This window comes from Hylobates moloch, unplaced genomic scaffold (assembly GCF_009828535.3).
Source record: "Hylobates moloch isolate HMO894 unplaced genomic scaffold, HMol_V3 SCAFFOLD_6, whole genome shotgun sequence".
Classification (NCBI taxonomy): Eukaryota; Metazoa; Chordata; class Mammalia; order Primates; family Hylobatidae; genus Hylobates; species Hylobates moloch.
In genome coordinates, this window is record NW_026652281.1 from 119,666,721 (window position 1) to 119,691,347 (window position 24,627).

Sequence of the window (24,627 nt, forward strand, 5' to 3'; positions counted from 1 at the left end):
AACTAAGAGAAATGAAAACATATTCATGCAAAAATGAGTACATTAATGTTCATAGCAGAATTACTCATAAAGCCAAAAATGGAAAGCAACAAATGATGAGTGGATAAGCAAAAGGTAGCATATCCATGCAAAACATTCAACCATAAAAAGGAATGCAGTACTGATACATGCTACAACGTGGATGAACCTTGAACACATTATATTAAGTTTAAAAAGCCAGTCACAGAAGACCACATATTGGCCGGGTGCGGTGGCTCGCTATCCCGGCACTTTGGGAGGCCGAGGCAGGCAGATCGCGAGGTCAGGAGATTGAGACCATCCTGGCTAACATGATGAAACCCCATCTCTACTAAAAATACAAAAAATTAGCCGGGCATGGTGGCGGTTGCCTGTAGTCCCAGCTACTTGGGAGGCTGAGGCAGGAGAATGGCGTGAACCTAGGAGATGGAGGTTGCAATGAGCCGAGATTACACTGCATTCCAGCCTGGGCGACAGAGCAAGACTGCGTCTCAAAAAAAAAAAAAACAAAAAACAGAAAACAAAACAAACCACAAAAAAAACCCCACATATTTTACGATTCCATTTACATGAAATATCTGGAATAAGCAAATATCTAGAGACAGAACGTAGATTAGTGGTGTGCCCGGTGCTGAGGGACGGGGAAGCGGGGAATGACTACTGATTCATATATGTCCTGAGATTAGATAGTGGCAATAGTTGCATGACACTGTGAATATACGAAGAGCCATTGAACTATACACTTTGAATGGATGAATTGTATAATTGTGAATTATATCTCAAGCCGTTAAAAATGTTCTCACCTCGTTCGCTAATTGTGTCTCTTTTTTCCCAATTTCTTAGCTCTCTTGGAACAAATGTGGATTCAACTTTCTATAATTTCGAGACTTTCTCCAACATGCTTATTAGTGGATACCAATTCAATGATTTTTGAATGGTCATTTTCCATTAGAAGATAAGCTTCAAGAGGGGAAGGAGTTTTGTTGATTTTGTCACTAGTATACCCACCATGCTTAACACAAGGCTTGACACACAGTCAGGTCTCAATATATATTTGTTGAATGAATGGATGCCTACGTGAGCTTACTTTGTAAATGGACACAAAAGCCCAGTGATGACTGCTGGTCATTCATTCATTCATTCATTCATTCAGCACATATTTTCTGCAGCCTCCTCTGTGTACAGAGTGCGTGAATGAAACAGACATCTCTCCGCCCTGGGGGAACTTAGAACAAAGGAAACCTGTAGGTAGCAGTTTTCATACTTTGATTAAATACTGAAAATAAATAAATCTAACATCCAGTAAAGGTTTAGAGTATTAAAATTGTAATTTTTTTTTTTTGAGATAGCATCTCACTCCCTCACCAGGCTGGAGTGCAGTGGTACAATCTCAGCTCATTATAGCCTCGACCTCCTGCACTCAAGCAATCCTCCCACCTCAGCCTCCCAAGCAGCTGGAACCACAGGCACGTGCCACTAGGCCCAGATAAATTTTTTTGTATTTGTAGAGATGGTGTCTTGCCATGTTGCCCAGGCTGGTCTGGAACTCCTGGGCTCAAACAATCCACCTGCCTCAGTCTCCCAAAGTGCTGGGATTATAGGCGTGTACCACTGTGCCTGGCCTGCAAAATGTTTTAAAGTTCTTCTCAGCAGGGCTTTGAAAGAAAGTTAGGCTGAGTTGAGACAGCCATACAAAGAAAAAGATTCCGAAGGACAGAGGATAGGTGAGAAGAAGGTTAATCAGGAAAGAAAAAAAAAAAAAAAAGAAAAAAGATAATGAGCTTTTCCAGCAGAATGCTTTTACCAGTTAGGAAAGCTTTTCAAGTTGTGATATTAATTTCTTGTTGAAGTAGGGAGTAAAATCAGAAAAGGAGAAAGTGCCAAGTCCTAGCCCTCATCTCCAGTGACAGGAAAGTCTTTGAGAAGATGGGAAAGTATGACTCAGTGGCTTGGAGGAGAGAGAACAAGGGTGTTTTAAAGAGATGGGGAAGATCTAATTTAAGTACAACTGCCTTCTTCACTATGGAAACTTATGGGAAAGATAGCCAAGAGGTCGAGACAGAGGGCAAGAAGATACTCCATGATGACCCGAGTTGAGAAACCAAGAGAAGCCAGCTTATAGATACACAGCCCACGGCGGAGGAGGGAGGTCTTGGAGTCAAAAATCAAAGCGAGGAAACTTGTCCAGTTGACTTTTTTTCCACACAGACAACCTCTTCGTTCCACCTCTCTCTTGCCCCAGATTTCCATCTTAACATGCAGGGATTCTAGAAAAGCATTAGCGATTCGATCTGAACAGAGCTAGGAAGTGGTTAAGACATGAATAAGGCTTTCGAAGGAGGCGGGGTAAGGCTGAAGAGTTAAGACACTTGGAGAGATGAGAGGAGGCAAGGAAGATGTGGGAAGAATAAAGTTCAGGGTCAGGGATGATGCTTCCAAATCTGGCGCAAATCACAAGTGGAGCTCGGGAAAAGAAAGAGATGGGTCCAAGAAAGAGCCTATACCATGGAGGCTTATGAACTAGGAAATCAATGGCCAGAGCTGCTGCTAGGGTCCTGCTGAAGGGGTCACCTGGCCTCACAACCAGCACCACTAAGGTCCAGGGGGAGTGAGCAGCTCCAAGTGAGCCCAGGCACAGATGAGCCCCGGGGGGAAGAAGGAGGCAAGGTGTTCTTTTTTCCTGCAGTTAGGTGCTCCATCGTGTTTTCTGTTTGCCAAGCTGGCTGCCCACCTGAAGGAACAAATAACAAAGGCGCCCCCCACCCCCCAGGCAGCATGCACTGACGGGTCAGGCAAGGCAGGGATTTGGGCCCAGGAAGTTGCCAAGGATAGATCCAGGCTCTGCGGTTCCCTAGCGCCATGTCACTGGCTATGGGCATGGACGCCACTACTCTAAGCCCTGTATTCTCTGCAAATGTAGTGATGATACAAAAGGGCTGTCGTTGGGACGAATTAGATCGTAGAGGCAACGCCCCTAGCATGGTATGGTGCTTGTAATATTTTATCAAGCCTCAGATGCACATATTTTCAGTACCTGAATGTCTCTAAAATCAGGCCATGCAGCATTCTTTTTCTTCATGGTACATGAAGTGATAGTCTAACTTCCAATTTACTGTATCTTAGATCTGATAAAATATGGAAGTAGCCATCCAGTAAGTGGCAGTGAGGTGTTTTGTGATTGCTCTGCCTGTGTTTCATTCATGGCACCGTCGATGTCCAGGGATTTCCTCTTCTAAGCTGGTCGAGTCTTTTTCCTGGTGGATGGGAGCCTGGGCTCTGGAGTCAGCCCAGCAGAGGACAAGCCTTGACTCTGCTGCTAACAGCAGTAAGATGTGGGCTAGGTGACGTCACCTCTCTGAACCTCAGTTTCCTCTTTTCTATAATGGAGATTACAGTATTACCTAAACTCATAGGGTTATTGTGAGGATAAATAAAATGAGGTAAAGTTATGTAAGGTGCTTAGCACAGTGCTGCATTGTATAAATGTTAATGAGGATGATAAAAACAAATTATTAAACAGTAATATTGAAAAAATAGTAACATTGCCTTATGTAACAGTATTACATTTTATAAAAAGTGTTATTTGTGCTGCAATCTCAGCTGCTCTGAAGGCTGAAGTGGAGGATTGCTTGAGCCCAGGAGTTTGAGATCAGCCTGGGCAACATAGCAAGACTTCATCTCAAAAAATAAAAAACAAAACCCACAAACTTTACTTTAGAAAAATATTCCTGAGATACTTTGGGAACCTCAGGACAACACAAGTGCTCTATCTCACCTTGCACCCCTCACCCCTGCCCCTCATCCACCCCCCTGCCCTTCCATCCTCCGTTCTGGGTGGGGCTTTCCATCTCCCCCTGTCCCACTCCCCTCCTCAGGACTTTGGCCCCTTCTGGAAACATTACTTTAGAGCTGTTTACCTTGGAAAAAGGACTGGCTCACTCCTCCTTGGAAAAGGTCGCCACAGGTTCTGGCTGGGATTTTCTCAAGCAATGAATGACCCGGGACCTCCCCCCAACAAGGCTTCTCTGTCTCTTCATCTTCCTGTCTCCTTTCCCACCCTGGCTCACTGCATCCAGCTAGCTGCCTCTGTCCTCCCGGAATTCCCTCAACACTCAGTGACCTCAATATGTTCTCCTCAAAGCCTCTCGTCTCTACCCAGTGAGTCCTGTCTATCAATAAAGCTTCATGCTTTTAACATTAATAGCTCACACACTCAGAGCCTCCCCATATCTTCAGAAACCCATGGTCCTTCCCACTGAAGGTTCTACAGTGATCCTCAGATGATTACGGGTCACACAGCTCTCCTCTTCAAGCACAACCAATAAGCTTTTCCTTTGGGGAAGCTGGAGAGGCCCACAGGTGGTCAAGTGTTGCCTATTCTTTTCTCAATCCCCAGTCTTTCTCATCATCTCATGAGCACTCAAGATGGAGCTAATGACTTCCCCCCAGGTTGGCTCTCTGGCAAACCCTTCTTTTTTCAAGGAGAGACCCCCCTGCTTCTACAACCTGCCTTTGATAACTGGCCTGCTCCACCACCCAGGGTCAGGAAAACCCAGACTTTTGCCTGCCACTTTGACTGCCAGTGGAATTCCATCATAACACAAGCTACTCTAGTATGGCAACTGCTGAAAGTCTCAGATTTGAATGAAACTTAACCAGTGCTCAACCTTAAGGTCTTGTTGTATTGGGGTTGAATCTGTATCAGCATCATGGGCCCTGCAGATGCCCCTGGGGGAAGCTGCGAAATAGGACTTTTCACTGGTTTCGTAACACAACAGGATGACTCTAATGGTCTAAGGAGCATGTCATACACACACACACACACACACACACACACACACACATACACACACACACACATACACACACACACACAATCCTAGCTTCTCAAAACTTGTTTCTGCTCCTTTAAATTTCTTAAAGACATGACACAATGTACTGGATAGGATGGGGTGTAAGATTTCATGAAATCCAGCAGCAGTGTGGTGTGGTTGAGTCAGAGTCTAGAAAGCACAGTGTGTTAGACAAGAATCCCAACATTTACTTATTCATCAGTCTGTCCATTCATCGGTCTGTGTATCCTCTGACATGTTCCCCACAAAAAAAACCGTGGCATTTCAGCCAGGATATGGAGGACAAAGTGGCCTATAAAGATGTCTACATTATAACAAGAGAAGCCAAACTCAAGCCAAGTAAAGAAATGGAGCAAGAGGCCTGGTATACCAGTTCACGCCTACAATCCCAGTACTTTGGGAGGCCAAGGCAGGAGGATCACTGAAAGCCAGGATTTTGAGAGCAGCCTAGGAAACACAGCAACACTTTATCTCTACATTTTTTTTAATTAGGCAGGTGGGGTGGTGAGTGCCTATGGTCTCAGCTACTCAGGAGGCTGAGGTGGGAAGATCACTTGAGCCCAGAAGTTTGAGGCTGCAGTAAGCTGTGATAGTGCCACTGCACAGTGAGGCCTTGTCTCAAAAAAAAACCAGAAAAACAAAACAAAACAAAAATGAAGAAAGAAAGAGACAGAAGAAAGAAAGAAAGAAAGAAGAAAAGAAAGAAAAGAAAAGAAGCCAGGCACAGTGGCTCATGCCTGTAATCCCAGCACTTTGGTAGGCCAAGGCAGGCGGATCACAAGGCCAGGAGTTCGAGATCAGCCTGGCCAATATGGTGAAACCCTGTCTCTACTAAAAATACAAAAATTAGCTGGGCAACGGTGGTGACGGGAGCCTTTAGTCCCAGCTGCTTGGAAGGCTGAGGCAGGAGAATTGCTTGAACCCGGGAGACAGAGGTTGCAGTGAGCTGAAATCGTGCCACTGCACTCCAGCCTGGGCAACAGAGCGAGACTCGGTCTCAAGAAAAAAAGAAAGAAAGAAAAACAGAAAAGAAATACAGCAAGGAAAGATCACCGGCTTTTAGTCCCAAAGGGAAGATGACAGGAGCAGGCTGTCCTCCCACTACCGAATGTCCCATGCTAAAGATGTTGCAGGCCTTGTGGGGCTCTGAAAAATCCAAACTCTGGACTCCCTTCCTCCAGGCTCCCTGGGGCTAGTTCCAGCCTCATCCACATGCTGTCTTGTTCATGCCCCGGGAAGGAATGGAGGAAGCGCCCTGGCTAGCCCGATGGTGACTGTCTTCCCTTTCTCAGCCTTCCCATCCTGACTGTCCCCTCTGGCCTCACTCCCACTGACTTGGGATGCCACAGCAGTCTTGTAGTCCAAGAGCCTTCCTGCCCACCAGCCCACCCCTGCTCACAAAGGCAGACCTGTCTGGAGCTGAGCGGGCAGGCCCCCGGGGGAGGGCCTGGGCTCCATGCCACTCCCTTTCTTTAAGAAAAGGGACAGGTCCAGTCCAGTGAGGGAGGGAGAAGGAATTTCCCTTGTTAAATGTCTCCTCCCAGGCTCAGGCAGAGGCCATGGTAGCTGGGTGCAAGGAAAGTTCTTTGCTTCAGGCACCTGGTCCAACAGGGCTGGGTGACTGGGCACATCACCATCCAAATTAAATCAGACTCAATCAATTTGGATTCAACACACTGTCATCTAATCCTTTGCACAGTCAAAAACGTTTCGTTTCCCTTTGGAAACTGTTACTTCCATTTCCTAGATAAAAGGTGCAGGAGAAAATGTGGTCGCTAAAGTTCCCACATTCATGATGTTTATGTGACCGTGACTTGTCACATGACCTTGGGGAGGCTGCTCTTGTCTTCACTGTCCCATCCTCTTGACATTCCCCCCCCCCCCCCCCCCCCTAAGGACTTATATACAAGGAACTCACCCAGACACAGTTAGGTAATAAAGGTGAAGTCATGGCTAAGGGCATGGGTTTTGAAGTGAAGCTTCTGGACTTTCCTTAAGTCCAGAAAGTCAATTCATCTCTCTGAGCTTCCTTTACAAAGGAGGCCAGTGATATACCTACCTCACATGTTTGTCAAAAGGGTGCAACAAGATAGTGCAAGGGAAGCACTTAGCACATTGCCTCATATAAATAAAATATGCATTCTAGCATCTCGTAATTTTAGCTATTATTTTTGTTGTGATTATTCAGGATGAATGAGATAAGCTTCCTGTCCTTGAAAGAAGGTGAGAAGCTAAGTCATAAGTACCATGACAAGCTATGATAAGTGCTGTGAAGGCTGTGCCAAGGGCTGGGGGGATGGAGGGCTGAAGAGGAAGGGGTCAGGAGGACTTTCTGGAAGATGTAGCATCTCAGCAGAAGGACAAACAGGTTTTACACATGTGGGCATGGAATAAAGGAATCACTTGAACAAAGGCCCAGGGGTAGGCAAGTAGAGGGCATCTTCTCCCAGTATGCATGGCTGATGCCGCTGAGCAGGGGGTTTGCAGGGATACACAGGATTAGTGCAAGCTAGCTTGGAGTCAGATCATAGAGGACCTTGAATGATGCCATTCCAAAGCATTTAGATTTTTTCTGCAAGCAAATGAAAGTGGAGCCAGTGGAGACTTTGGAGAAGGGAATTTGGAAATTCTTCTGGAAAATTGTTGGTTACTGGTAGGGGGCTGGGCAGAGCAGAGGCCACGGGGCACAGTGTCCTCTATTTCCATCTCTGAAAAGCTCATCAGTCCTCAAATCTTCTTGACTAGACTACAAGCTAGTCGAGGACAGAAGCATGTGCTTCCTTCTCATGATTATGTCCCCAGCACAGCCCCTGGGGCTCAATAAATAGCTGTTGAATTGAAATAGACAAAAGATCCTAAACTTGAGCCATGAGAGTGGAAGGGAGAGGATGGCTCCAAAGACACTCCAGGAGAAGAATGAAGAGGATTCTGCAAAGGAGTAATCAGAGGTGACTCGGGGGTAGAGGGACTGGAAGGATGAATGGAGAGGCTATGGGGCGTAGAGGGGCTGGAAGGATGAATGGAGAGGCTATTTACTGACAGAATGGACGCAGCCAGGAGCAGCCCATCTGGCAGGATGACTGCTGCGCTCGCTGTGGGGTGTGTCGCGGCTGAGGTGAATAGAGTCATCCATCTGCTGACTGGCAGGCAGTGGACGCGGGCTCTGGAGAGAACCCAGAATGTGAGGCAGGCACAGGAGAAGCAGAGCAGAGGGGAAAGACGGGATCTGCAAGGAAGAACAGCCTGGAGCCTGAAGAGCGAAGCAGACAGAGGCAGCCAGCCTGGGGGTCACTCCACACTCCCAGATCCCCAATGCAGCCGGTTACCACAGAGGAGCAACCCCAGGATGCTGGGGAGAAGAGGCACAGTCAGGAGGACAGCCAAGAGGTACAGGATCACAGCCTTCAAAGGGGAAGTCAGGCTGGTCTGCACTGCCCAAAGCTACAAAGAGTTTAACCAGAGTGGAAAGTGGCTGCGGGAGCCTCGGGATTGATCTCCTGCCCCACAGCTTTGCTGTTCCCGTCACTTCTGCACACTGGCACTGAGGTCATGCTTCGCAAGGAAGATCTGCATGTGCCAACCCTTGGCTCAGAAACCTTCCCTTGTTTCCTACTTCCCAGCTAGGAAGGCCAAAGTCCTTGGCCAAGCATTTAAGTGACCTCAAATCTAGTGTGAAAAGCCTCACCTTCCACTACGTCCTTCCACGTCCCAGCAATCTGAGCTGCTCCCTCTCCCCTGTTGCACACCAAGAACTTCCATGCCTTCCTATGTTGGTTCTTGCTGTTCCCTCAGCTAGGAAGGCCATTTTGCTCAATGGCTAATTAAAACTCTCCTCATCCTTCAAGGCCTGTGTCAAATGCTACCTCCACTGTAAGGCCTTCTCTGGTTTCTCCAGTCAGGAGGGTCCTTCCTTCAAGGACCCATGGTGTGGTGCTTTGCCTAGTCATTACTTCATTCTTTCTACAATTGAGTTGTTGGCCCCCATCCACTCACACATGACAGCATGAGGGCAGAGAACATGTTTTATCTTTGAATCTCCCATGGTATAGATTCTTACATGCAGAAGGTACTCAACCAACGCCAGCAAAGCACATGAAGAAATTAGGATTAAAAACCCACAAAAACCTGACAGCAGTAGATGCCACCACTTCCAATCATTTATTTGGAAATTACGATGTGCCTCACAGTTATTTGGACTTCAGGGGTTTTGCCCTGCAATTAACATCTCAGCCTGATGTTGGGTTGCCTTACAATCATCTGTGATCTCTAGGGCCATTTCGGTTTTGAGAGCACACTTTTACACATACACTAAGACGTTTCTGAGTATTTCCCATAGTTAGACAAAAATGGAAAAACTTGGCCCAGCCGTCAGAAGCGCTTTATCACATGTGCTGCCTATGACAGTGGTTTAGGGAAATCTCTACACAACTCCACCAGGATCATAAACACATTTCCTGAGCTATGAATTAAGAGGAAAAAGTTTCTCAACATGCAACACAAACTCAAAAAGCAGCTGTTCATTTAACCATCTATCATCTTCTTCTGACCCTCTGAACAGACTCTGACAGTATTTAGATTACAGGAACATACTGTTTTATTCCTCAATAGCTTGCTGTTTGTAAGGAAAACATACATTCAAGAAATGTATTCAACATGGTTCAGGAGAACCTTCTATGTATGTGTCAGTGGAGTGTCTGTGCTAACAAACGATGTCCAGTATATGAATCAGGTTAGTTCTTCCTTGGTCTGTGTTTTAGGGGTAAGATGTCTTCTGTATTGTTATATAAAACTGAGAGCAATTTAGGACTGATCTAAACAGTCCTGCTTTTTTCTTTTTCTTTTGCCTGCTTTGTTTTTGCTTTAAGACAGACAATCGTAAAACACAGCTGCTAAATAGAAAGGAAGGCTACATTCCTCTTGCAGCTGTGAGCAACAGAATTATTTAAATGTTTTCTAATCCAACAAACCTGGTTCTTGGTAAGGAAGAGAAAAAGCTAATTGTCTTTAACACTTAAGACTTTAACACTCCCCTCCTTCAGAAAATTAGGGGAAAGGGCAATATGGTCAGAGGGTATTTTGAGTGATTTCTAAATTCATTTTTCTTGGATCCTGCAGAGTAGGATGGGAGGGAGTTTTCGAAACCACTGGACTTGTGAAGAAACGCTTCTTCTAGCTTCATAACGATAGCAACAAGCACGTTCTGCACATTTGTTTCATGCCGGGCAGAGTGCTCGGGAGACCTTTACCTGTTTTACCTGATTACATCCTCTGAGGTATGTGCCATTTATACCTGGGGAAACTGAGGCTCAGAAAAATGACCTTGTCTGTGGTCACACGGCTGGTAAGGGGTAGGAATGGAATTTAAACCCAGTTGTCCAACTTCAGGACCCACATTTCAGCCACAACTGAGGTTTTTCCTAACCTAACCCCATTATGGTGGAATTGCACAAAAAACATACTTGAGAGGTGAATAATGTCATCATTCCATTACATACAAGTTAAAAGACTATACAGGTGATACCATTTTTGTTATGCACACACATATATATGCATAAATAGATAGGTAGAGAGACAAACACAAACAGAAAAAAAAAACGGAAAAGACATAAATCAATATTACCAATATTTTAACAGTGATTACCACTGGATGATGAATAAATTTTAATCTTCTTAAAATTCCTGAAATTTTCTATTTCCTATAATGAGATCTATTACTTTAGTTATTCAGAAATAATTTTTGAGTAACATATACTTATTAATCAACAATTTAATTAAACAAATAGATTTTGAGCATCTACTCCACCAAGTACCAGGCACTGTATATTCAAAATAATTAAAAAAACTACATGAAAAACAGCAAATTACTCACATCCCTGCTCTGCTAACATTTTGGATGCTCTCCTTCAGGTTTTTTTCTGTACAGTTTTTTTTTTTTTTTTTGAGACCAAGTCTCACTCTGTCGCCCAGGCTGGAATGCAATGGCGTGATCTCAGCTCACTGCAACCTCTGCCTCCTGGGTTCAAGCCATTCTCCTGCCTCAACCTCCCGAGTAGCTGGGATTACAGGCATGCACCACCACACCTGGCTAATTTTTGTATTTTCAGTAGAGATGGGGTTTCACCCTGTTGGCCAGGCTGGTCTCGAACTCCTGATCTCACGTGATCTTCCCGCCTCGGCCTCCCAATGTGCTGGGATTACAGATGTGAGCCACCGCCCCCTGCCTTCTATGCAGTTTTTAAAGTAACTAGCAACCAAGGCAGATAGTCAAGCCCTGATTTATAGTTAGGAGTTCGACCAGCTTCCGGACCTGACCGTCTGCTCCTACCGTGAGATTTCACATCACTTCTCTCTAAGCCTCAGTTCCATCATCAGTGAAAAGGATTAAGAGGGGGACCTACCTCATCAGTGATTAAGTGAGTTAATGTAAGTAAAGTGCCTTGAAGCAAACAACAGATAATAGCTATTATTATTATTATTCGATGCAGAATCTCTGCATTGTGGTACTGTTGTTTTCCATCTCCTTTCTTCTGAAGTGCAGTAACACAATAGTGTTTTTCTTGGAGAGCACGGAAAAACTGTTCAGGCTATTCAGGCATCTAAAGTCACCTTTGAGTTTTGCAGGTGAGTGGCATCACTCAGTCAAGGCAAATTCTATCAGAGTTGAGAATTTGGGCCTTTTCTCATCTTTTATTCTTAGTTGATCCAAAAATTCCTCAGGAATAGTGGAGTTGGCCCATTTGGCCTCCTATCTCAGCCAACGATACAAAGAACAGAGGTAGCTACCATGGTATAAAGAGAGAGGAGTATTTGCACACCATTCAGAAAATCAAAGAGGCAGATGTTGGACAAAGATCTTACTTGTGTTTGGAAACGTAATAAGTATGACCAGTTACAAGCAATAGGCTATCTAAACTCTATTGCTTATACAATTCTATGACTTCAGGCCTTGGTGTTCTGTTCTGCCTGATGATTGTGGGATATGGTTCTATGAGCTCTTTAGAAGGAAGATGTTTGGGATCAAGCTAATTTCTGGAAGAGCCAGCCTGATTCTATTGTGGTCCTGCTCCACTCCAGCCTCAGCCACCATTATCTCTTTTCTACATGACTCGGTAGCGCCCTAAATCATGTCCCTGCCTTTCCTCCACCCCGCTTAGGGTGAGTAGGGTCAGTTCTCCACTCAGGGGTCCACCTTCTTTATAGGAGAATATCAATCTTCAGCGAGGGTCTTAAAATGTCAATCATTGCCTGACCCCTGCTACATCCAACACGCCCAGTGACTTTCCACTGCACTCAGAACAAAGCCCCAGACTTTTTGCATGGGTCCAGGGCCCTGCATGAGGTCTTTGCATGCCTCACCAGCCTCATTTTGACTATTTTCCCCCAGAACCCTGGCCTCTATGGCATTTTAACACACACCAAGCTCATGCCCACCACAGGCCCTCCCACCTGTTCTCCCTCCCTGAGGAACAGTCCTCACTCTGCTTCATGTGTGCCTGGTGCCCCTTGTTCTGCTGGCCACCACTTCTATGTCACCTGCTCAGAGAGGCTCCCCTCCCCTCCGAATGTATAACAGCTTTCCCTGTCCTGGTGCCTTGTTTGTTTTCTTTGGAGAAGACATTTTATCACAATCCCTGTTGACTTGGTTTATTTCTTTGTTGGCCTACTTTTTCGTATGTGATGCTCTATCTGTCACCCACTCCTCTGCCCCATCAGAATGTCAATGGCTCAAGAGCATGGATCGTATCTGCCCTTGTGTTGTTGTATCTCCAGGGAGGGCCCACATGGGGAAGGTGCTCCCTAAATATGAAAGGAAGGGAGGCAGGGAGGGACGAAGAAAGTTCCCAGAGAGGGGGACACTTTTCCAAGGCAGCCCCATTTCCTGTGAATGTAGGTGGTATCCCTGCTCAACCCTAGTGTTACTGTGCGAGTTAAAAATAAAACCCCTGGGTGGAGTGAGAAGCCTTTAAAGAGGCTGGGGGAGAGATAATGAGAAACATGAGCCAGCCAACGCAGGTCCAGCAGGATGTGGGACCGGCCAGGAAGCAATGGGATCTTGGCTCCGGAAAAACACTGACTTTGGGGCTGCAATAGTCTGACCAATGCACGACTCCCGATTAGTCACCAGAAGCCTCTCTCTGGATCTGCCGTGTATGAAAAGACTTTAAAGTGGCCAATTCAGGATATGCTTCCATCCTAGAGCAAGACATGGTTAGAGGTTTCTAAAGAGATATTCTTTACAATTCTTAGAACAAGGGACTCTGCACCCCTCCTCTGCCTGCCACGGGTCAGAATAAGTGGGAGAGGCCTGGAGGGAACGAGAGGCCATAAGGCCTTCCTTGGCTCACCCTCCCTCTGACCTCCCCCAGGGCCCATCCAGCGTGGGAGCCGAACCTCCCACCACAGCAGGGCTGCAGCCAGAGATCCCAAGGTGAAGCCGCCCTCCAAAGGCTTGGCTTGGTTCAGGGGCGGCGTGAGGTGGGGAGGGTCAGGTCAATGGGTCGTTAGAAACAACTCGGCCATCGCCTTGGAAACGCTCCCCCCTGCGCCGCATGCATCTGGATCCACCCTGAACCAGCTGTGTATTAAACCCTCAGACCTCAGTGGGAGGTGGGGAAGCCTTAGGGAGGGTCAGAGTGGGACAGGAAGAGGTCCACCTTCTCCATAGGAGAAAATCAATCTTCAGGCCTTAATGAGAGGCCTAAGGACCCAGGGGAGGAGCAAGCAAAAATCCATATTCTGGCCTCCCTTGGTGAAAGGATGGGCTGAGTGGAGTGTGGGGGCTGCCAGCATCCCCTCCTCCGGACTGCGACCTGGACCCCTTCCCAGAATCCATCTCTCTGTGCTGGTGCGGAAGCCAAGTGATGTGCTCATGGTCACCTGGTGCAAGGGAATATTCTCAGACCTCGAAAACATTGATCACCACTGGGTTTTTCCATATACACAGCTATGAGGCAGTCAGGAGGACCACAAAAGAAGGGGAAGATAATTAGCAAGAATCAAGAGAGACAGCTATGCTGAGAGCTTTACACGCCACCTTGAATTTAACCTCCACCACCGTCCTCTGAGACAGAAGCTCTTATAGATAAGGCAACTAAAATATAAAGAGGATCTGTTCCCCACCCAAAGTCACCCAACAAAGGAGGGTGGAGCACTGGGCAGCCAAAATGCAAAGTGGCTGTGCAATTTACCACCTATAATAGCCTGTCCTTTTATCTCTGCAGTCAATGTCCAAATGATTTGAACTCAAAGTCCAGTGCCAGGGGACATTGAGCAGAATTTTCAAAACGTACATATACTGAGGAACCGAACACCCCTGGCTGGTTGGGAATACCAAAGCCTTTTTGTGCATTGAGCAAAAGGAATCTATTGAAGTCAACTCTTCTTTAATCATTTGTTGGGAACATCTACAACTTAAAACTTCTGAACAAGTAGCCTGTGTATCTGCCCTGGGCTTAACCTGTTCAAGGGGGCTATTTCTTTCTTGGCTAGTTCTAGGCTCCTGACATGAGGATTTCAAGTGCTTAAAAGGCACAGGATAATAATCTTCCCCTGGAACAAAAAAGGCTGACAGACGAACAGCAGGGAAACAGGTGACCTGCATGTCCTAGTACCATTTTTTGAGTTCAAGTACATTCTCATGAAGACTTCCAAAAAACCTTTGCCAGAAAATTTGCCACAGCAACAATCATTCATATCTTATTGAGCAAATACTAGGTGCTGTGCATTGTGTGCTAAAACATTTTAGGCACTCTACATGGATTCTCTCACTACATTCTTACACCAACCCTATGAGATAGGAACAAGTTACACTGATGCAGTGCTGGCATGTACTATAGACTTTAGATGTATTAACTCACATCTTCCTGTCAACAACCCTAGGACAGAACTGCTGCTATTATCTCTATTTTTATGGAATCAAAGAGGTTGTATAACTTGACCAGGTCCACGCAGCTATTGAATGTCAGATCCAGAATTCACACCCAGACAGTCCCACTCCAGGGTTCATGCTCTTGATCAACATGCTACCCTACCAGAGTGCCACAGGCTGTGGCTCTGAAATAGGGAAAGGTTAATGAGAGATGGGTCAGAACTGTCAGAAGTATTCCTGTCTTCTTCTATGTGAGCTCGCTTTCCAAGGAGCTTAGGGCTCTGCTTCACACGCCTTCAGCTAAGACATCCCAGGACCAGCCTGGGAGAATGGCAGTGAGCTTTGTGTGGCCAACTGAGTGAAGATTTCATCCTTGGAAAAAACTCATTTGAAAGAAACCATTCTGAAGTCATCCTGCATCTCTGCCATTTAGAAAGATACCCATTCTTGGCCGGGCGCGGTGGCTCACGCTTGTAATCCCAGCACATTGGGAGGCCGAGGCGGGTGGATCACGAGGTCAGGAGATCGAGACCACGGTGAAACCCTGTCTCTACTAAAAACACAAAAAATTAGCCGGGCGTGGTGGCGGGCACCTGTAGTCCCAGCTACTCGGAGAGGCTGAGGCAGGAGAATGGCGTGAACCCGGGAGGCAGAGCTTGCAGTGAGCCGAGATTGCACCACTGCACTCCAGCCTGGGCGACAGAGCGAGACTCTATCTCAAAAAAAAAAAAAAAAAAAAAAAAAAAAAAAAAAAAAAAAAAAAAAAAAAAAAAAAAAAAGAAAGATACTCATTCTTACTTCAAAACAAAAACAAAAACAAAAAACAAAACAAAACAACAACAAAAAAAATCAAGGCTCAAGGAGGAATGTTTTGCTCCTATAACTTAAATACCACCTTATCACCAAGGCAATGCAGCCAACTGCAAAGAGCCTGGACTGGCCCAGGCAGCAGCTCTCTTCTCCTCTGGGCTGCTGAACTTGCTCTGCGTAGACTGTAGGGAGCGACTCTGGAGCATTCATTCTCAACTTTCCTTTAGTTGCTGTTTCTTAATTCTGATAGATATTCTGAGGAAGGATAAGAAGAGTCTCATTTTCTAGAAGCTCTTTATGTCCTTAAAGGTATTGGTTCAGCACTTTGCACACATTGATTAATCAATGCAAACTGCTTCCACTATTCCCATCAGACTGATGGGGAAGGCAGAGATGAGCTACATTGTCTGTCTCCATGGGTCCAAGGGCTGGAACATGCTGGATCCATGTCTCCCTTCTGGGTGCCTGACATCACTTGTTTGTCTTTGATGCCCATCAGCCAAAAGAAGTTATTCATCTCTAAGCATGAATAATACCACTAGGGTGGATTTTTCCAGGCTTCCGAAGTGAGTTCTCTGCAGAGATGACACTAAGCCGACTAAGCCAGAGCAGCTGACACATAGCATAGGGTCCTGGGAACTGCAAGAGGCCAGCCCACCTGAGTTAGGGTGAGAGGCTTTTGATGCAAAAGTCTCAGCTTTACTTTCCAGGCCCCTTTCCAGAGCTATAAAGGGCAACAGAGGGTAGAAGGTCCCATTGCTGTCCTGAGTCTTGGCTTTAACACTCCCAACATTTAGTGATTCACTCAGTCATTCATTAGACTGATATTTGAGCACTTACTCTGTGGCACGGCTCTGTCCTATTCACTGGGGATATAGCAAGGAGCAAAACACACAAGGTCTTATTCCTGCCCTCAGGAGGCTTACATTCTAAGCGGGAGAATGGGTAATAGAAAGTCTTTTTAAAAATTGACAAGAAAATTACGAATTGAGGTAAGCAGCATGAAGGAAAAAGAAGTCAGAGGGAAGAAACAGGGAAACCTTTTGGAGGAACTGACAAGACAGGCAGGGCCTGAAGGATGGAAAGAGGCCTGCTACCTGAAGAACTGGGGAGAAAGCATCCAGGCAGGAGACGAAACAGCAGTTGCAAAGTCTGAGAGTCAGGAAAGGGCCTAGAACAGCAGAGGAGCAGACAGGAGGCCAGGGGCTGGATGGGTGGGGGAGATGTGGGATGGGTGGGAGTCAGATGGATCTTGCCCCCCAAGAGGCCTCCTGTCTACTTTCTCACCTTCCTGAAAATCACCACTCTCCCTTACAGTGTGCTTCAGGAACTCATCATTGCTAAGCCAAATCCAGTCCCTCTGCTCAAACTGAAGAGAAGGGAATTATTTTTGTGGCAGACAGGGTATGTGGTAAAGGCAGGGCGTTCGGTTTTATATGCAGACTTTTTTACATACGGATCATGCCAACAACAGCTGAGAGGCTCCCCAGCGATGGATGTGTTTGCCTCGGAATGGAGTCATTCAGGCACCTGCAAGGCTGCAAACACCACGCTGGGACTCTCCCTCACCCGCAGCCCCAGTCCCACCTTGCTGCTTCTTGGTGACATCATGAAAAAGGCAAATTGGGCTTCGGGTACTCTGCACTCCTCCTTTCAGCGCCCTCTGCCCCTTTTCGGGCTTGTCTCCACCCATTCTCTCCCCCAGTGCTCTCATGGGGTCTGCCTGGACTAATCTCTGCCATTCGCCACAGTCCCTGATGAATAAGTCACCTTCTGAATGCACGCCTGCTCCTGCAACTTCAGGCAAAGTACAGGCAGGCAAAGGAGAGGCTAGATTTACAAGACCTTTCTGTGTCCTTCAAATGATGCCAAAGAAGGGGCTGCCTAGGCCACTGCAGTCTGATCCTGGCCCGGCTGCCCAGCTTACTAGTTAGCCGTACTGACAGGAGAGTCCCTATTCAGACCCTTCCCAGTGGAGCCATTGCAAATTCCTAGAGCATACTCTGTTGAGGAAGGACTGTGGCTAAAACACTTTGAGGAGTGGCCTGGAACTTCACTCCCTAATGGCCATGCAGCCAACCTTGGGTGTGTGAGCTCAGAAAGCCTGATGTCTCTCTCCAGGGCTGACCCAGTGCTGAACCTTGCCATCTGCCTCTGTAGCCCATCATTCCCTTTGCTGAAATGAGAGACTGCCCTACATAGGATCACTTTCTCCCCTGGCTTTCTAGGGCTCACAGCTTAAGGAACTGAATCCTCAGTATGGCTGCACAGTATGACCCTGCCTGCTTCTTGGGTTTTGGCTCACCCCTTTGTGCCTGCACTCAGCCACAATGGCCTTCCTCCCGCTCCTTGGTGATGCCAGGCTTCCTCACGCCAGGCAACCTTTGTGCATGCTCCTCTTCCTGCCACCTGAAACACTCTGCCCTCACCAGTTGAAACCTGCCGATCCGTCAGACCTCAACCCAACCCTCACCTCCTCATGGAAGCTTTCCAGGACCCCCTGTTGGGGTCAAGTTCCCCTGCTATGTGGTTTTTCAGGACCACGCGGTAGAATTGCTGCTTGATTGATGTCTATACCCCCATCTAGCCTCTAACTTTCACGAAGGTGAGGGCTCTTGTCTTCAGGCACTGCAGTAGCCCAGTGTCTCACATGCCCTCTGGCACACAGGAGGCATCCATGCTGAGCTGAATGAACCTGACATGGCCCTCAGTAGGCCCATCCCAATCCCCTCTCCCTTTCCTCTTTTCCTCCAGCCTCCCTTCTCTTATTTTCTTTACATTTGCTTCCTTCCTCCCTCTTCACTCTTTCTGTTCATTCCTTCTTCCCTCTTGGGCCTTGGGCCTACTTGCTGCTCCCAATTTGCCAAACCTTTGCATAATGTGTAGGCCTTCAACCAGATCACCCCAGAGCCATGGCCTAGCAGGGGAACCTAGGAATCTGGCTTTCTACGGGGTTAGTCTGTTATGGTTGCCATAAGAAGCACCATAGGCTGGGTGGCTGAAACAACAGAAACTAGAAACTTATTCTCTCAGTGCTGGAGGCTGGAAGTCCAAGATCAAGGTGTCAGCAGGGTTGGTTCCTTCTGAGGCTGTGAAAGAAGGACTTGTTCCAAGCCTCTCTCGTTGGCTAGTGGATGGCCATCTTCTTCCTATGTCCGCTCACTTTGTCTTCTCTCTATGCATGACACCAGTTATAGTGGAGTAGGACCCACCCTAATGATTTCATTTTAACTTGATTATCTCTGTAAAGACCCTATCTCCAAAATAAGGTTGCATTCTCAGGCAATAGGGGATGGGGGTGAATTTCATCTTATGAACTTGGGGGTGGACACAACTCAACCCTAACACCTACCACCACATGTCCATTGCCCCAACTCTCTTCGACTCATTGAATGAAATAAAAATAAGGAAACAACAGACACATCTTCTGAAGAAATGACACAGGAGTCTGGGAATGGGATGGGCATGACAGGAATGGCAACTGGAGAAAGACACCCCACCTGAGAATGAGAAAGGAGGGTGGTACTGACAGGAGCTAAAACTACTCTCATTGAATGGCCTAGCAGTTAGTTACACATCTAGGCTCTGATAAGCAGCTAGTTCTGAGTTCAAATCCCCACTCAACCACTTACTACCAGTGAGGTTTTTCCCTTGCTCATAAAATGTGGGTAATAGTAATACCTCACTTATGGGATTGTTGTGAAGATTAAATGAGAGAACAGCCCAAGTATAGGGCTTCACACTGTACCCAGCACATAATAACTCAATATGTACCAAATGTGTTGTTATTGTTATCATAATAGGGGTGGTCTCACCAGCTAATTCAGGAAGAAGTGATGACAAAGAAGAGGGTAATTGCCATGACTGAGTCCACACAACTGTGTTCCCTCTCATAGTCACAACGAGAAAGGAAGCCGAGCAACGGCCAGACCTGATCTTCTTTAATTGTGCTCTGTGGACCAAAGGCAACAGAATTACCTAGGCCCCACCCAGAAAATGCAGAATCCTGGGTCCCTCATGAAGCCACTGAATCAAAATTGTGGGGAGCACCCAGGAATCTGATTTTTAAACAAGTTCCCCTGTGATTCTTACGCACATTAAAATTTGAAAACCCCTGGACAAGACCACAGGTCCTGGAGGAGCAGAGATGAGTCATGTCCATGAGTAATACCCCATGTTGACACAGCCCTGGTGCAAGGTAGGCACGCCCCTCACACCTGTTCTCATCACCAGCATTCCTTGGACAAGGTCAGGAGACGGTCTTGAGCAATTAGGTATAAAACAAATCTCTGTAAGTCACATTTTAAATATAATATTTAGAGGGATTACACTGGCAAATCAAATTGTTTTCATTATTGTAAATTTTACTATGCTCAGATACTTACCCAATCTTGACCTCAAGTTTAGCTTGAGGATTGTAAGGCCCCCTGGCCCAGCACGCTTGCTGTGCTTGGGGCTCTGTTGTTAGCACTCTGTTTATTTTGTTCTTGGGCACCATCCACTACCTGGTCAGAAAAACCTTAGCCCCACTGTTCCCCAGTGCCTGTGTTCATGTCTTGCCCCAAAGACCCAATCCCAGAGGCTATGGGTCCTCAAGGTTGAGATTCTACCTATGGCCCAAGCTAAGGTCCTGCCATCTCTTAGCAGAATTTCCAAATCCTGGCCTACTTTCTAGGGTCTTCCAATATCATCTGGTGCTGAATTCCTATCACCAAGCTCCATGTGCCTCTCAGGACACCTCTTATAATCCCCGCAAACCATATACAGCCTTAATCCCCGCAAACCATATACAGCCTATCAGTGAGGAGCACAGGCTCACTGGACAGCCTAGGTATGAAGCTTGGCTCTGCCACTTGGTAGCTGTGTGACCTTAGCCAAACACCCCACCCACCAAGCCTCAATTCCTGCATCTATAAGAGCCCCTACTATTATATGCAGGGTTGTCATGAGTATTGAGTGAGGTGATACACTTACGGCCAAGCACAGTGCTTGAACACAGCAAGGGCTCAATAAATGTTGGGGACCAGTCCAAAAGCTGTTCTGTGTCTGAGTATGCATACATGTGAACAAAGCTCCATGCCAAAGCAAATGTGCCTCCAAGCTACCCAAGCAGTGGCACCAGGGGTCACTCATAGAGTGTCACTTTGGGCTTTGGAGCAAATGAAAAGCAGGCTTTTCTCCTCTTTCTTTTTTTTTTTTTTTTTGAGACAGAGTTTCACTCTTGTCACCCAGGCTGGAGTGCAATGGTGTGACCTTGGCTCACTGCAAATTCCACCTCCCAGGTTCAAGCGATTCTCTTGCCTCAGCCTCCCAAGTAGATGGGATTACAGGTGTGTGGCATTATGCCAGGTAATTTTGTATTTTTAGTAGAGATGGGGTTTCACCATGTTGGCCAGGCTGGTCTTGAACTCCTGACCTCAGGTGATCCACCCGCCTTGGCCTCCCAAAGTGCTGGGATTACAGGCATGAGCCATTGCACCTGGCCGAAGCAGCCTTTTTAGAATTCACCTTTGAATAATAATAATAATAGCAAATACATAGTACTCACTATGAGCTAGACCCTGTGCTGATAAGGGCATTACTCATTTGATTCCTTCCATAACAAGGTTGTTACTTTATTACCCCCACTTTACAGATGAGGAAACCGAGGGCCAAGGTCACAGGACTAATAAGCGGCAGAATTTGGATCCCAGGCAGCCCAGCTACAGAATCTATGTACTTAGCTAATGTGTTATGCTCCCTCTCGTAAATAGTGTAATTTAATTATTAAAAAGGAAAGGGGGAAAAAAGGAAAAAGTTAAAGACAGAGAAATGTTTTAAGCAGATAGCACTGGCACCAGGATTCTTGCAAGTGAACTCAAGAAGCTCACTTCTGGCTGGGTTTAAACCATGGTGTATTTAATAATCAAAATAATTGCTATTCCTTCCCTCCCCTTTTCTCTCCCTGTAGGCCACTGGCCCAGATGCTTGTTCTTGTTCCTGTACCTTGGACTCCTTTGCTTATCTTTCCGCTGAGTTGGACACGCCAGCCCAGGCCCATTCTCTGTTACCTGCCCACCCAATCAGTCCCCTTCCTTCTCTGTGGTTGTTTGGGCTGGATCCAGTCATATCTCAATATGGGGACACCTTGTTGGTACTTGAACATTTGTTGATTAGTGAACCCTTTCTTCAGAAAAAGTACTCTCACCCACATGTATAGATGTTAGATTTACCTAAAGCATGGTATGCCTATGGCACAAACAACTTCAGATAATTTTTCCAGCAATCTAAATCAAGGGACACTGTATTAGCCATGCAATGCTTATTTAATGAGGTGGAAATGGGTGTGTCCACTGTGCACAATACCTAACCCCTGGGAGCTAGCACACAGGCTGACAGTGTCAGAGGCATTCGAACCAGAGCAACTCCATCTTGAGTGAGGGCTAGGAAAATGAGGCTGGGACCTGCTGGGCTGCATTCCCAGAAAGTTAGGCATTCCTAGACTCCAGATATTTATGGTTAAGGGAATAGATTGATAATGTTTACTACACAGACTCAGATTTGGGAGTTTCCAGATAGCCCGATATTTTGAGAACAAAGGCATTCCTAATTTTGCTTTAAAGATAATATGGATTCTTGCAAAATATAGTAATTAAGAAAATTAGGCCGGGTGCAGTGGCTCACACCTGTAATCCCAGCACTTTGGGAGGCCGGTTGGATCACCTGACATTGGGAGTTGGAGACCAGCCTGAGCAACATGGAGAAACCCTGTCTCTAATAAAAATACAAAATTAGCCGGGCATGGTGATGCACACCTGTAATCCCAGCTACTCGGGAGGCTGAGGCAGGAGAATCACTTGAACCCGGGAGGCGGAGGTTGCAGTGAGCCGAGATGGTGCCATTGCACTCCAGCCTGGGCAACAAGAGTGAAACTCTGTCTCAAAAAAAAAAAAAAAAAAAAGAAAAGAAAAGAAAAGAAAAGAAAAAGAAAAAGAAAAAGAAAATTAATCCTTTATCACAAACCCTTGTAGCAGAGCACATCTCCCTATGATCTTTTTAAAATCCTATATATACGAGCATGGTACCTAGGATGGAGGTACCTCTTACTTTTGGGAACACCCTACTCTGTCAATGGAGTAGCTGTGCTTTCACCACTTTACTTTCTTAATAAAAAGAAAGTACGTGCTTTTGCTTTGCACTGCAGACTCGCCGTGACTTCTTTCTTGCTTGAGATCCAAGAACCCTCTCTTGGGGTCTGGATCTCTTTCCTGTAACGGCAGTCCCAAGATCCTTAATAGTTCATGTGCAGTTCACAGAATGCATGTCACCTAAGTGAGCGGCTGCACTGTCCCAGGATGAGATGTCCCTTCAATGTAGATACAGCATATGGATGTCCGCCCACCATCTCCACTGAATGTTATCATCGTGGCTGGTGCCACTCACCTGTAAAGTCAAACCACTTAACCAGATATGGCTTCCTTGATCCTTTGCAGAACTAGTCAAGTCATATGTAAACAGCAGATTTGAGAGAGAGTTTAAAAGAAACTCATTGTGTTTTCTCTTAACGTTTTGCATACTAAGTTTGCTTTGGATTACATACTTCATTTGCAAACCCATTTATTCACACTCACAAAGGCAGGGGCAACAGAAGAAAGTCTCTCTGAGTCCCTCTGCCAACAGCAAATTGTTGATCTTGCCTTCAGATCTACATCTCAAGAGGGGACTTTCCTCAGAAGCCCTCAAAGACCAACACAAAGAAAACAAAGGAAAAGGGAATTTGTGACTGTGAATCAGAGTCTCCACCAAAATCCTCAGTCATCCACACTGACAAACAGCTCCGGTAAACTGCTGGCCACCCTTCACTAGGCGCCACTTCCCAAAGCGAGGCCCACTTCTTTCAGCCCTGATGCCACTGCTGCTGGCTCACTGTTACACGGAGCTGGCGGAGGGGCAGCCTGGCTCGCCCTCAGCCGGGATGCTCATGTCCTCCCACTGGGTCGGGGAGCTAACTCGTAAACAATCGCATCCTTGTAGAGAATGAAAGGAAATGTGCCAGTCACCAGTGCAGAAAGGAGGGAGGCAAATGGGGGTGGCGGGGTGGTGGGTGGATGTAACATAGCTAGAGAATAATGGAGTGTTTGAATTCTGCTGAGGCAGAGTGAGCCCTTGGGCCTGAGAGGGGTCTCCCTTGGGTCTCTGAAAAGTGGGTACTTGTTTAAATGCCTGAAATTTCCATCTCAGTATGTGGAGGGCTGAATTTCTGAAGTGCTCCTCTGCAGCAGCCTTGCATACCTTTGGCATGTAATTGTGATGTGGGTGTGGATAGTGTATGTGCCAGAGAATCTGTCCATTCTGACTCCTTTCCTAGTGCCCGTCGGAGGGGTACTGAAATGAGGATGTGATATTCCAAGATCAGAAAGGAAGGAAAGAAGTAATCCGAGTGACCATGGGGCCATGGGAATACCACCCTACCAAAACCCTGAGCTGACACGCCCAGATAATCCTAAACTTCAGCCTGATTTCTATATCAAAAGGTTAATAAAATCTAAGCTGCCCACCATGTGGACAGCTTTTCCAAGGCAGCTGAATATCCAGGCTTCCCAAGAGAGAGCTAGTGTGACACAGCAAGATAATGCTAGCCACCCTCACCACAGCCAGACTCACCGCAGCTTTCTGCTTCTGCCGAACCTCAAGGGCTGCATCCAGCACTTTAGTAAATGAGAAATGCCTGCCCCCTCCAGCCCTGATTCAGGGCCAGTGTCAGGCAGGCACTGGAGGAATGGAGATAATGTGGCGGCATGGTGCATTCATATTTTTGCAGTCTCTAAACTAGAAGTACTATTTTTACTTGTCTGTGACATCAGCACGCCCTTCCCCCAGAGCAGTCTGCACCATGGTTTAAACCCAGCCAAAGGTGAGCTGCTTGGCTTCTTGAGATTCACTTGCAGGAGTCCTGGTTCCAGTGCTATCTGCTTGAAACATTTTCTTTCTTCTCCAAGTAGCATTACATTTGCACTTGGAGACACACACACACACACACACACACACACACACACACACACACACACACGACCTCAGCTATAACCTGCTCTCTGTTTC

General features: G+C 46.5%; 1 protein-coding gene across 1 annotated transcript in view; it reads right to left on the reverse strand.

The window, feature by feature from the left end:
• The window catches only part of FGF1 (fibroblast growth factor 1), a 102,648-nt gene extending 78,240 nt beyond the window's left edge, over nucleotides 1-24,408 (reverse strand). The window contains 1 exon segment of the mRNA XM_032158211.2: nucleotides 24,193-24,408. Coding sequence (XP_032014102.2) covers nucleotides 24,193-24,335 — 143 coding nt within the window. The 5' untranslated portion in view covers nucleotides 24,336-24,408.
• Between the last annotated feature and the right edge of the window lie 219 nt (nucleotides 24,409-24,627).